At 38.7% G+C, this 13,333-nt stretch overlaps 1 protein-coding gene across 4 annotated transcripts in view; it reads left to right on the forward strand.

Annotated features, from left to right (window-relative positions):
* Nucleotides 1-287: 287 nt before the first annotated feature.
* HERC2 (E3 ubiquitin-protein ligase HERC2) overlaps nt 288-13,333 on the forward strand; it is a 40,866-nt gene continuing 27,820 nt past the window's right edge. For all 4 annotated transcript variants that reach the window (XM_076131959.1, XM_076131965.1, XM_076131974.1 and 1 more), the window contains exons 1-21: nt 288-700; nt 852-1,026; nt 1,447-1,591; nt 1,897-2,064; nt 6,018-6,272; nt 7,452-7,607; nt 7,691-7,819; nt 7,896-8,016; nt 8,106-8,274; nt 8,499-8,709; nt 9,067-9,215; nt 9,476-9,635; nt 9,763-9,860; nt 9,947-10,102; nt 11,581-11,686; nt 11,767-11,872; nt 11,952-12,174; nt 12,382-12,526; nt 12,626-12,708; nt 12,809-12,888; nt 12,994-13,136. In XM_076131959.1, coding sequence (XP_075988074.1) covers nt 428-700; nt 852-1,026; nt 1,447-1,591; nt 1,897-2,064; nt 6,018-6,272; nt 7,452-7,607; nt 7,691-7,819; nt 7,896-8,016; nt 8,106-8,274; nt 8,499-8,709; nt 9,067-9,215; nt 9,476-9,635; nt 9,763-9,860; nt 9,947-10,102; nt 11,581-11,686; nt 11,767-11,872; nt 11,952-12,174; nt 12,382-12,526; nt 12,626-12,708; nt 12,809-12,888; nt 12,994-13,136 — 3,251 coding nt within the window. In that variant the 5' untranslated portion in view covers nt 288-427. The remainder of the gene's footprint in view (nt 701-851; nt 1,027-1,446; nt 1,592-1,896; nt 2,065-6,017; nt 6,273-7,451; nt 7,608-7,690; nt 7,820-7,895; nt 8,017-8,105; nt 8,275-8,498; nt 8,710-9,066; nt 9,216-9,475; nt 9,636-9,762; nt 9,861-9,946; nt 10,103-11,580; nt 11,687-11,766; nt 11,873-11,951; nt 12,175-12,381; nt 12,527-12,625; nt 12,709-12,808; nt 12,889-12,993; nt 13,137-13,333) is intronic.

Below are 13,333 nucleotides of genomic sequence, written 5' to 3' on the forward strand. Positions count from 1 at the left end.
GAAGACTTTGCACTGTGTACTTTTAACGTATACCTATTTCTGAACGAATAAAGCGACTTCTACGTTCCATTTCATACAATAATGAAAATATGAACAAACGTAAAGCCAAGTGCAATGAAACATTTGTATTTTTTTATGTATAAGGTATACAAAAACTTCACAATTTACTATATTTTATTGTATAGTTCGATCGATTTTAACGCTACAAATTATGGATCCGAAATAAAGCACACAGCTGATTATAATAAAACGGAACGTAAATTATTTGACATTATTTCTCGGGCCGATTGATTTGTCGATTAGTGTTTCGGTGTATTATTTTATTTATTTATTTTTCTAAATATTCCAGAATGAAAATATCTGAGTAATTAATTATAATTACTCAGGTTTTACTAAACAATTCGTGATTTTGTTTAACAATGGGTCAATGAACGATTCCGAGGCACCGGTTGCGAAAATGTCTGAAAATGCCCCTGACGACCAAGACGATTTCATATTTCGTCCGCAACAGCATTTGGATGCAAAATGGTTGAATCCTGATTTACAGGAAGCACTGCATAATCCTGATGGGTTATGCACTCTATTCAACAGCCTCTTACAGGATAGAGAAATTTATTTCGATGCCGGAAACGGGCTCGTAAATAGTGCTGGAATAACTGCTAAATTAGGGGACAGTGGGAAATATTATTGTGGACTCAGGGTGAGTTATTATTTTGTAGGAATATATATTTACAACTTGATTATCTGTCACATGTCTTTGTGTTAAAATACCTATAAATTGTGTGAATTAGTCATGGACAATGTGTACACATGGGAACAAAAACAAATGTTTATTTTTATGATTCACATAGATATTGACTTGCACATGCTGTGATGGGCTTTGTGGGCCACATTCTGGGTGTGCCTGCCCTCCATGTGCTGCCCTCTCTGCTGAGGAGGAGCTTAGAATCTCTATTCAGTCTAGGGTGGCAGCACCCCCACCATCAGTACAGATAATTGATGATCTCAAATGGAAATTAGATCCAGGTATAATTTATCCTTATAATGATTATATTTGTAGTATATTTTTTATGCAATAAATCTATTCTGTAATGTCATTGTTGGCTATTTTTTTTCAAGTTTCTTTGTTCTTTTCTTTTGAAAATTATTTACTTCAATTTTCATTTTGATTCTTGTTAGAAACCTGTAAGACCCATGTTTTACTAATAGCAATTATATTTATGAGATTTTATTAAACACATTTTGCTAAAATAAATGTTTTTTTAGTTTATTGATGATTATTTAAATATCAACAATTTAATCTTGTAATTTAATAATAGATTCATCATTATATATGTTAATATTAATTTTAGTTTGAACAATGCATAATCAAGCACGTTGTTCTATTCTATCTAAAAAGCATTTTATTTTTTTATGTGATGTGATCTTTGTTTAAATGTATCCCAGGTCCAGAATGTTTGCAAAGCCTGATGGAATCATTGCTATGGGAGCAAAGAGTCCGGGCTATAACTACAGCAGTCACCTGTCCATTTATATCCCAAATCCGTCGCCTAATCATACTGTGCAATAGACATCTTGTAGCTGTAATAAGGTAAGCTACAATTTATTTATGCATTTAATAAGAAAGTAAGAAGTGAGTGAGTATTGTTATATCTGTGATTATATTACTACACTTACAGTGGAGTGCAGAAAACTTCTTTAACTTTAGATACTCTTAAATATCACACTGTTTTTGCCACTTTGATGTTATGTATCATAGCAACAGTAATACTTATTGTACCATAAATAAAATATTCTGCTTTTTCTCAGAAGCCATTAAAATTGAATGCTTCTGAAAATTTTCCATTTATGTTTTTTACTCAGCTACTATCAATAACAAAATAAACTATTTTTCAGGGATCAAAGCCAGAACAAAGAGTTAAAGAAAGTGAGATTAGATAAGAAACCTCCACATGCCATTAGCAATAGAGCACTGAGCAATGTTGTCAACACACTGAACAAACCCATGGAAAGCACTGCTGATGGTCAGGAGGAGAATGAAGAGCATTCAGAGGATTCAGAAAGGTAAAGTACCTTTGAAGTAATAATTCTACATTTGAAATATTAATAAAAGTCTTAGCAGCAGAATATAGCCACATTAGAAACTTATTTCCAGCCTATTCATCATACTTTATCTAATGTTGTCTAGACACCAAAGACAACGACCTGCCGACACATGTCGACGACTTGATTTTGGCGATACTTCGTCTTGAAGGAGTCATATCCATGATTTGACGTCGACTGTGGAGTGTAGACTCCATTAGATTATTAAACTCCATTAGTACTTGTCAAAGGAGGCCGTAGGATCCCATCAAACCAGTTGTTTTACTTATTATTTTGAGTCTTGTTCATTGTAGTTTTACAAACACAGTTTCAAGTTACTATTTAGGGTGTAAGGGGTTTGGCACCACCATCTCAGCCAACTCAAACGTCAACCTCACCTGCTCGCGGTACATCCTGCTGATCAACGGACGAGGCTCTGGCGACCGAAACTTCTGACGGGATAATCAGATTTCGCTATGTGCAGTGGAAATAACTGTACACGGATTCAACACCAAATATCCAGGGTTTTCCTTTCTCAAGCGGAAAGGTTTTAGTATGTCAGATGGCAATCGGTACTTAAGTAATAAACCCAGATTTAGCCAAATTTTTAGAAAAGCAACAATGGAAAGGTTACACAAAGAATTGAGGATAACGGATAGGGCGTCGCCGCGAAACGACGCGCAGACACATCGCCCTACCTCTGCGAATAGTATGCAAGGGCTACCGAGTCAAGGACGGGCTCGGCTAACGACGTTAGTCCCAAATCGTAACCTAAAAGTCCGCTTCGCTACTTTGAATGTTGGTACACTAACCGGAAAGACGAAGGAACTAGCCTCACTTTTTAGTCGCAGAAACGTAGATTTCGCTTGCCTACAAGAAACTCGCTGGACAGGATCAAAAGCCCGTAACATCGGAGGCTACAAACTTATGTATGTCGGTGCAAAGCATGGAAGAAATGGCGTAGCTATTGCTGTCAAAGAAGAACACCTAAACAACATTTTAGAGGTTAACCGTATCAATGACAGATTTATGTCTTTGAAAGTACTGGTAGAAGGGGAGATCCTGAATGTCATCTCAGCATATGCTCCCCAGGTGGGTTGTAGCAAGCAGGAGAAAGACACATTTTGGACTCTTTTAGAAGGTCAACTTCAAAAAATTCCCTCAAAAGAGACTACCATTCTGGGAGGTGATCTGAATGGCCATATCGGGGAAACAAATGCCGCCTTTAAAAGAGTGCACGGAGGTCACGGATTTGGCACACCAAATGATGAAGGAAAAGTTATTATGTCAACAGCAGCAGCATTTGATCTTGCTATCGTCAATTCTTTTTTTGCAAAAAAGACTGAACATAAAATCACCTACAAAAGTGGTCACACGCAATCGCAGATAGACTACATCCTTGTCAACAGAGAACACATCGGACGCGTAAAAAACTGCAAAGTCATCCCAGGAGAATGTGTTATTACCCAACATCGCCTTGTTGTAATGGACATGCTGTTTAGAAAAACAGCTAAGGAAAAACCTCTCCAAACTCCAGAGCTCACTAAGTGGTGGAACCTAAAAGGTGATAAGATTGTCGAGTTCCGTGAACATCTAAAAGACATAGAGGTTGATTTTGAATCAGACGTGGACTCGATCTGGACTCAATTCAGCAAGTCCATTATGACAGCAGCATATAACACTCTAGGTCGTACAAAGGGAGGGAAAAAGGCGGAAAGAGAGACGTGGTGGTGGACGGACGAAGTGCAGAAAGCAATTCAAAAAAAGAAGATAGCTTTTAAGACGTGGCAATCCACCCAAACACCGGAAGATAAAGAAGAATATAGAAAAGCCAAAAAGGACGCTAAAAGAACAATAGCAGTAGAACGAGCCAACTCCCAAAAATCTTTGTACAGCCAATTAAACTCCAAGGAAGGCCAAAAAATTATCTACAAACTCGCACAACAACGCTGTAGAAGCACAAAGGATCCAGGGACTTGCAAAACTATCAAAGGACCCAATGGCGACCTCTTGTATAAAGACAGAGACATCATAACAGCTTGGCACCAATACTATCAGAAGCTTCTAAATACTAATCCCACTGTGGTGCAGCTTCCAAAAATGGAGGTTAACATGGGACTTATCAATCCAATATGTTCAGGTGAGGTCAACAATGCTCTGCAAAAGATGTCTAACAAGAAAGCCATTGGACCTGACGGTATACCAATAGAAGTTTGGAAATGTTTAGGCGAACCCGGAATCAATTTGCTTACCAAATTCTTTAACTGCCTCATGCTCTCCTCAAAAATACCAGAGGCTTGGAGATTGAGCACTATAGTTCCAATTTACAAAGGAAGAGGTAGCAAATATGAGTGCAACAACTATCGCGGAATCAAACTTCTAAGTCACACAATGAAACTCTATGAAAGGGTTATTGATAATCGTATCAGGTCTGAGTGTTCATTGTCTAAAAACCATTATGGTTTTGTCCCAGGGTTATCAACCACTGATCCTATGTTCGCTCTAAGCACAATCGCTGAAGAATACCGTGCTAAAAATCAACCGTTGTACGTCGCATTCCTAGACATGGAAAAGGCGTTTGACCGGGTACCAAGAGATACAATTTGGTGGAGCCTACGTAAGAAGAATATCCCCGAGCGATACGTGAATATCATAGCCGACATGTATAAAGGAGCCAAATCAAACATACGCACGGTAGTGGGTGAGACAAAATCGATTGCGGTCTCCGAAGGTGTCCATCAAGGCTCTGTATTGAGCCCCTTTCTGTTTTGCTTGATTTTGGACTCACTCACAGAGGAAGCGCAGAATTCAGCAGCGTGGAGTTTCATATATGCAGACGATGTGGCTATCTGTACCGACAGTCGGGACGAGTTACAGCGAGCGCTTTTATCGTGGAAGCATCAGTTACAGACCGGTGGCCTTGAACTGAGTGTTGCAAAGACACAGTTTATGTCCCTAAATGAACCAGGTCCAAGCGACAATAGCCCGATTACGATTGATGGACAACTAGTGGCCATGTGCGATCAATACAAGTACCTGGGTAACATGATGCACAGTTCTGGTAACTTGGAATGCAACATTCAGCACCGCATAGCAGCTGCATGGTTGAAATGGCGAGAAGTCACCGGTGTAACATGCGATAAAAGAATGCCAGTTAAACTCAAAGGTCTGGTCTATAAAACCATCATTAGACCAGTCCTTATGTACGGTAGTGAAACGTGGGCCGTGACACAAAAGAATGTGCATACCATTCAAGTTGCCGAAATGAAGATGTTGAGGTGGATGTGCGGCGTGACCAGGCTCGACAAGATCCGTAACGAATACGTACGAGGAAGCCTGGGCGTACGCGACATTGCCGACAAAATGCAGGAGAGTAGGCTGAGGTGGTATGGCCATGTCAAGAGAAGGCCTGCAGACTACGCAGGAAAAAAAGCACTACAACTTTCCCTCCCCGGTCGTAGATCCAGAGGACGGCCCAAAACTAGATGGGAAACTGTAGTGCAGAAAGACATGAGTGAGTGTGAGGTTTCCGAAGACGATGTCGAGGACAGAGCGAAGTGGAGGAGAAAGATTAGGAAGGCTGACCCCACTACCATATGGGACTCATAGCATGGAAGAGAGAGAGAGAGAGTTTCAAGTTACTATTTGTCAATACACAGGATATGTAGTCATGAAAACATGCACATGTTACAAAACATTGAATTATTGAATTAATTCAATTTACTAGGTCAATGCAAGTTTGCAATTATGAATAGGTATCATTATGGCTCTAGTATTGTTATTTCTTTTTTTATTTAATTTCTAGTCACGAAAATCAATGACAAACACATTCGAATTCGACCTTAAATAAATGTTTGCCAACATACTTATCATAGTTGGGACATAACAAATCTTATATGTAGTATAACTAAAGTTCTCCATTCTCTGTACTATAGTACCCTAGGTCTAGAACGCGTAGGCGCTCGCGCAGCTCTCCGTCTCGCTCTATCGCTCGTTCGTCGGGCGTGGCGATGCGGTGAAGACGCTGACGTGTGCTCCGCGTTGCTACGCGACGCACTCGACGCGGTCCGCGCCCTGCCCGACGCGGCGTTGTTCGCGGGAGGCGCGGCACACAATGCACCGAGGTCTCAAAGGATTTGGGCCGAGGTCGTCGATAGTGCCGCTAAGTTCCTACATCAGGTTGTGATTGGGTATGCATTTACTTTACTATTTAATTTTCGTTTATTCCATCTGGACTAGATGGAATAAAGATATAGATACTAGTAGTTCGATAGTCGAACTGTTTGGATGTTTTTATTCCAATTTGTTATACTGACGGATCGAACTATTTGGAAACGCGGATTTTATTCCAAATAGAACTACTGACTCCGATGTACAGTGAAAAAAAATTAAACATCACCTACTTACTTACTTTTCAAGATTTTTTTATAAAATAGAAAATAAAATATTTTGAAAGTATAGTCATAAAGCAATCATGATGTTTATAAAATATGGTGACATCCGTAGGACATAGAAGGATCTCTGGCGAAAGAGGTGATATTTGAAATTTTACCTCGAAACAATGTCAGTGATAGCCGAATGGTTTAAGCTGGCACCTCCCACGCAAGTGGTTGCAGGTTCGAACCCGAGGCAATACACCAATGACTTTTTGAAGTTATGTGTGTATTAGAAATAATTATTACGTGCTCTCACGGTGAAGTAAAACATTACATGCCTAAAAATTTGTTTAATACATTTATTGATGGCATGCAAAGTCCCCAACCTGCACTTGGCCAGAGTCTTGGACTCAAGGCCTAACCCCTCCCTCCTCGTGTGGGACAAAAATGGGTTATTAAAAAAAAGGTGTGTTTTGAATATGTTCATCTCTCAGGATGCTCTCTCTTGTTCATCAATAAAGTGGCCTTTTTCCTTCTACATTCATAATTAATGTTCATATGGCAACCTTCTATAAAGTTGTTTGTACAGTGCGTTTCACCAGAAACACTCCAGGTATCGATAAAATTACTATCTCTCATCTAAAAATTATTCATGTATGATTGATTAAACACATTTTCTAACATCCTTCACCAAGGATTAATAAAAAATAAAAAAAAAGACAATTTCCTCTTCCTGCATGACTACCATTATATGCACAATAGCTCTATTTGGAATAAAATCCAGGTTTCTAAATAGTTCGATCCGTCAGTATAACAAATTGGAATAAAAATATCCAAACAGTTCGACTATCGAACTACTAGTAGGACTAGATGGAATAAACGTTAATTTTTTCATACAATATTATACTTGAACTGGTTATAATTTTATCATTCATCATGTGTCATTATTATGCTTTCGTGTATTTGACGAAGTTAATGTTTTCCATTTTACAGCGAAGTAGGTTGCAACGTCCCGCTGGGTGACTGGCGGACGTCACTATGCGTGTGGGTAGAATCTTGCGCTAGAAGAGCAGAACTACCCGCTTTACTGAAGGCAGCTGATGTATTAGTCACGTTACCTCCTAAACAGAAACGACAGCCGGACAATAGGTAAGAACACTTATATGAAATTATCACACATTTAAACAATATTTAACCAAACAATCTAATATTTTTTCTAAATGCTGTTTCAGAATAACGCTAGAAGAATGCACCGCTCCATTGGGACCATTTCTCCGGCGTATGGCGAAAGTACCCGCGCCAAATCCTATAGTCAACAGTGAGCCAATTGTAGAACCTAATCCGTCTGAAAATTATCTCAAGTAAGTAAAATAACAAGGTAACTTTTTAAGCTAGTGTTTTATACATCATTGATTTGCCTTTGTTTACTTTTAATAGGGAGCTGACTATTCCAAGTGGTGATGGTCTAATGAGTGTGAGAAAAGCTGGTATTGCGTTGCTCTGCCATCTGGACAGACTTGGAGCCCCCTTGTTGCCACCTATGAAAGGATTTGTTACTGTAAGAAAAACAGCTTTTAATATTTATTAAAATCTCTATAAGATTCATAATTATATTTTCGTCTAATAACGATGTAAAACTATTTTCAGTGTATGGAATCAGCTCAAGAAGTAGTGTCCGTTGGTGCTGGCCCTCTTCACTTGGGAATATTGAGGATTCAACAAATCGCGTGTGCAGAGAAACTGGCGTTACTTTTAACTCACGACGGCGCTGTGTACTCGCTGCCGTATGATACGATGACTCCTCAACTCGTTCCCGGTATGTATTTGTCATTGGTTGAAAATATAAATGAACGTATTTGGACGTCAATATTCATCGTATTAGTATACCTCATCCCCCTACTCCTATTGCAATATATCCTTTAGATAAGTATTACCTTTGCCACCAATATGTCCTTTGGACAGCTGTAAGTGCAGTTTTGACTGCCACTTTCTAACTATGAGTGGAGCAACGGGGCCTTAAATTTTTACTTCTGTTACTAGGTCTAGAAAACCAGATAATAAGTCAAATATCATGCCACCCGGCTGGTCGTCACTACCTGTGTTGTTCAACGTGCGGTGGCGCGTGGTCATGGGGCGCGGGGGACGATGGCCGACTGGGACACGGTGATACGGCGCCCAGGGACGCGCCTTCTCATCTACACCATCTAGCTCATCATGAGGTTGTGAGGGTCGCTGCTGGTGCTGCTTGCAGGTATGTGGTATAAAAAAGTTGTTTGATTTAGAATACTAGTTATTTACCGTCGTTCTTTTATAGATAAGATATAAAAAAACTAATAGTTTAGTCTGAGTTCGTAAAGAGTTGAGCGCTGATAATGTAACAGACAGAGGTACTTTTCCTTTGCATTATGACTATTGTAATCGGAGGGAACCTTTGAGATAACATGTTGCGTATTTAATATTTTGTTTTTGTTAATATTTTGTGTTTGAAAACTGTTAAATGCCTATATAATTAGACGAGTATTGTAAACATCTATTAGAGGGCGTATACTTGTCTTATTTGTGGCGGGTGTAAAGACGCGATTATAAAATGTCTTCAATTTGTCCCTAGCGCTGTAATAACCTCACGTGGTGCTTTATACACATGGGGTCGAGGTGCTCAAGGTCGACTCGGTCACGGCACTATAGAGAACTGTCTGACGCCGCAGCCTGTCTCGTTCAACGCACACAATATTGAACGGGTCATTGACGTCGCACTCGGTAATGCAACCTTTTAAAGATTTGTCTTTGTAAGATCTCTGAACAGTTTTGAATTTGAATTTGTGTTTAAACAATAATTTACTTATGAAACAGATAATTATGAAACTTTACGAGTCTGGATTCGAGTCTTACATTAATGTCATCATAAGATTTACCAGAACAAACTTGGGACCGTTAAACATAATTTTGTAGCAGTCATGGTATTTCACATAAAATTAGGTAAGGTAATACTGATTTCTATATATGATTTATTTACACAGGTTGGGGTGAAGCTCATACCCTTTGTTGCACGTGGGAAGGTGCCGTACAAGTATTCGGTGATAACGAAGGTGGCGTCCCCAGAACTCTGACGTCATTGTCGGTGCTAAGAATCACTCGCGTATACACTGGCGAACATTGGCACGCTGTGCTTACGGACGCGTGAGTTACTTTACCATTGATGACATTAAATGACAAAAAAAAATAATTTAGTTATGTCTTTTTAGTCGAGGAATGAAAATTGGTGACAGGCATAACACTATGGAAGTTAATTTGTTTTATCTTTTAGTGGTCAAGTGTACACTTGGGGCAAAGGCGATGGTTACAGATTGGGTCACGGGAATTTGGAAAATCAGAAAATCCCCAAAATAATAGATGCGTTTCAAGGTAAATTACTACAGTTGTAATATCATAACATATTATTTTCTCTTGTTACTATTGACTAAAACTTGCTCATTAATACTATTTCGTAGGTATAAGGATAATAGACATGTCTTTGGGCGCATCGCATGGTGTTGCTCTGACGTCAGAGGGCGCCCTGTATGCTTGGGGTACGCACGAGCGAGCACAGATCACACGCCCCGTACCGCAACTGCTACAAGTACTCAACCCGTCGTTCAAAGCTAATGGTAAGTGTGGTGGCAACAATAGAGCGACAAATTATATCAAACCGACACAGAATACATTTTCTATGTATAGTACAATCCTTCAGTGTATACCTAATTATAACTCTTCGAATAATAGTGTCTTTAGCACTGATTAGTGCAGTTAAATAGTTTAACCGCTATCTGCTAATACGTGGGCCACTACTTATATTTTGAGCCTAACTATGAAAAACGGTAAATATGCGAGTGAAAACTACTTTATCGTGTTCTCGGGTACTCGTATGCTTAATCTAGATAGATTCTTATCTGATCGAAATATTTTTTTAATATTTTTTTTTCTTTCCCGAAGACCCCTCAAAAACAGGGTGTTTAAAAGCATAACCTGTTTCTTGTGCCGATGAAAAATCAAGGTTAATGCTATTTATTCTTGACGTTTTGGAACTCAATAAAGTCATTTGATGTTAAACTGTAGTGTATGGCGATAAACTAATTTATTCGATTATTTTCGTCCACATAACAGCCGGTTGTTTAACAAGATGCGTTAGGGCGAGCATTGTCATTATGGCACTCAACCTGTAGGATTTTGTGGTTTTTCTATATTTTAAACCAGTCTTTCGGTAAACTTTTGATTGTAAATCAATAAGAATTAACCAATCTACATTTTGCTAAAGACATTTTGGGCCGTGACAAAGTTTTTATAAAAAATCAAGGGACTATTTGTTTCGAAGTGCTTCGAGCGCGAAAAACTTTTTCTGGATTTAGTTCATCTTAAAGCATTCATAAAGTCGACTGACGTTTACTTTTCGGCTCATGCGCATAGATCCTAGATCTGTGGTCTGTCACGATTTAATACACGTATTTTGAAGCAAAACGATAGAATTTTCAAGCATTTGTTCGCACTAATCGGCGCGAGTACCATTGCGAATTTTTGTAGAAAAAAAATTGGCTCATTTAGAAAAAAACTTCTGAACGGAAATGTTCTCTCCAAATATTTTATATCTAAGAGTGGAAATAATGTATAGGATTGTGTCGATCTATTGTTGGCCTAGGAAACGAAAATGCATAATAAATTTTCGCACAGCATCGATTTTTCCGGACACAACTGGTGACCTTGGACGACCTTCAGGAATTTAATTGGTGAGGGAAAAATAATCATGATAGAACTCTACATATTAGCATTTTAAATTTTTAAAAGATCGGACTTTATCACCAAAATAATAAATAAGTCAATATAGACACGACTGTTTCTATAAGTCACGTCGAAAGTCGTAAAAAATATTTGCACGAAAATGTTAACATCCTAATACCATTTTCCCGCACACTTACAATTTTCGATCGACGATAATTAAAATATTTTCAGCGCAGATTTCAAAACTTTCTTAGGAATGTAGTAGTCAAAAAGGTCAAACTTTACGATGAAAACACCAAATGGGGTTTAAAACAATCAAATTCGTCAAGGCTCAAAATATAAGTAGTGACCTAAGTATATTTTCTTTTTTTAGGTGTTGCAAATGGACCAACTCAGATTTTTGTATGGAGTGAAGAAACCCCTAGAGATCTACCGTCTTCCATGCCATTTGTAATTGATTTATCTGAAAGTACTTTCAAGTAAGTTTATCAACAATTTTTGATTACATTTACGAAACGATAATTAATTAGCATTACTTTACGTATTTTATATTTTACAGGCTTTTAGAGAGATTATTGAGGTTAGTGGTGGAACAATCAAGCTCCGCTACAATCAAGGAAGTAGAATGTATGGCTGTATCCTGTTTGAATTTACTCAGGCTACAAGTAAGAAACTACCAATCCTCATACTTGCAACATCTAAATCATCTATACATACAAAAATGTTAAGTTATAATTATTCTAGGTGCAAGCGTGGCAGTGTTCCCGCGGCCCCGAGACAGAGGACTCATCAGGCGAAGCTCGGTCGTGGTGTAATGGCGTGCACACTGCGCTAGTGGCGCTGGTGGAAGGCCGGGCGGGTGCAGCCGCAGCGGCCGCGGCCAGGCGAGCGCTGTCTGCCGCCTGGCCGCTACTGCTGCCTACGCCGCATGTTAGAGCACATCATCTAATCACGTTGCTTCCACAAGGTGAGTTGAGGAGTAGAACTGCAGCAGTTTTCTTTGTTAGCCCTTTAGTAAGTTAATTTAGATATCCACGTTACCGTGATACAAATATTCCTACTAAGCCTTAGTTCTGTTCTGATGAAGGCTCGGCCGGTAACATCATCTACCTTTTGATCTTCAGAAAATATTTTGTTAAATATTTTCTTAAATAAATATATCTTTTGATAACAGGCTCGGTGCCAGCGAGTGCAGGGGCACGATTTATGACTGAGCTCCTTGTTTGGTCACTGCTCGGCGGAGGTGGACTACGAGACGCACTGAAGAATGCCCTACAAGCTCATTCTACAGACGCGTACAATCATTTACAACTTGATGCGTGAGTTTATTCACCTTGATACTTTCCACTGTCTAATCAAATTTACTTTTCTTTAGTGGTATACGACATGAGGGTATTACAAATTACTTCTTTTTGTAGGGAATACGATCAAATCGATATAATAACTGGACAACGTGGTCCACCGCCTCCTACTACAGGCGATGAAACAGATCCAGTACCAGGTATTTCTAATATTTCTCGAAAGTTAATACTTTACCTCTGTTATCGAAAGACATTTAAATATCTACGCATAAGGTTTTTAAAAATGTGATGCTTTATTAGTTACAGCTTGTGCTGAAGAATATCAACTTAACACTGCAGTTTCTTCCGATAAAGGTGCTTCCGTTCCTTTGATGCACTTAGTAAGTATCCTTCGCCTTATATATTAATGTTAGTTTTCTTTGAACATGATAGCCGCTAAATTGCACCAATGTTTGTATATTTTATTGTTTTCTTTTCTTTGTCAGGTAAAACATCTAATACGCAACACTTCATGTCAAACTCAAATGCATATCAACGCGATATTACAAGGAGACACGAGTAAGACTGATGATCCTAAAGGTCACGACACCGTGAGCCCTAGCTGTGATTTACTTATAAGATTCCAAAGGTAAGTTTCTAAAGTATAATATATGCTTTCTTTTGTAATGTCCAAGCTTTTCCATTTGATGGCGCCACTTAGGCTCAGGTTATTTGCTAAAATTAAATTTGTTTCGTTTTTCTTTATTTACAAGAGATTTTTAAGATAAACATCGTATTTAATTGCATACCCTGTAAGTATCTGACTTTGTATAAAGCCCTTTATTA

Source organism: Anticarsia gemmatalis, chromosome 2 (assembly GCF_050436995.1).
Source record: "Anticarsia gemmatalis isolate Benzon Research Colony breed Stoneville strain chromosome 2, ilAntGemm2 primary, whole genome shotgun sequence".
Classification (NCBI taxonomy): domain Eukaryota; kingdom Metazoa; phylum Arthropoda; class Insecta; order Lepidoptera; family Erebidae; genus Anticarsia; species Anticarsia gemmatalis.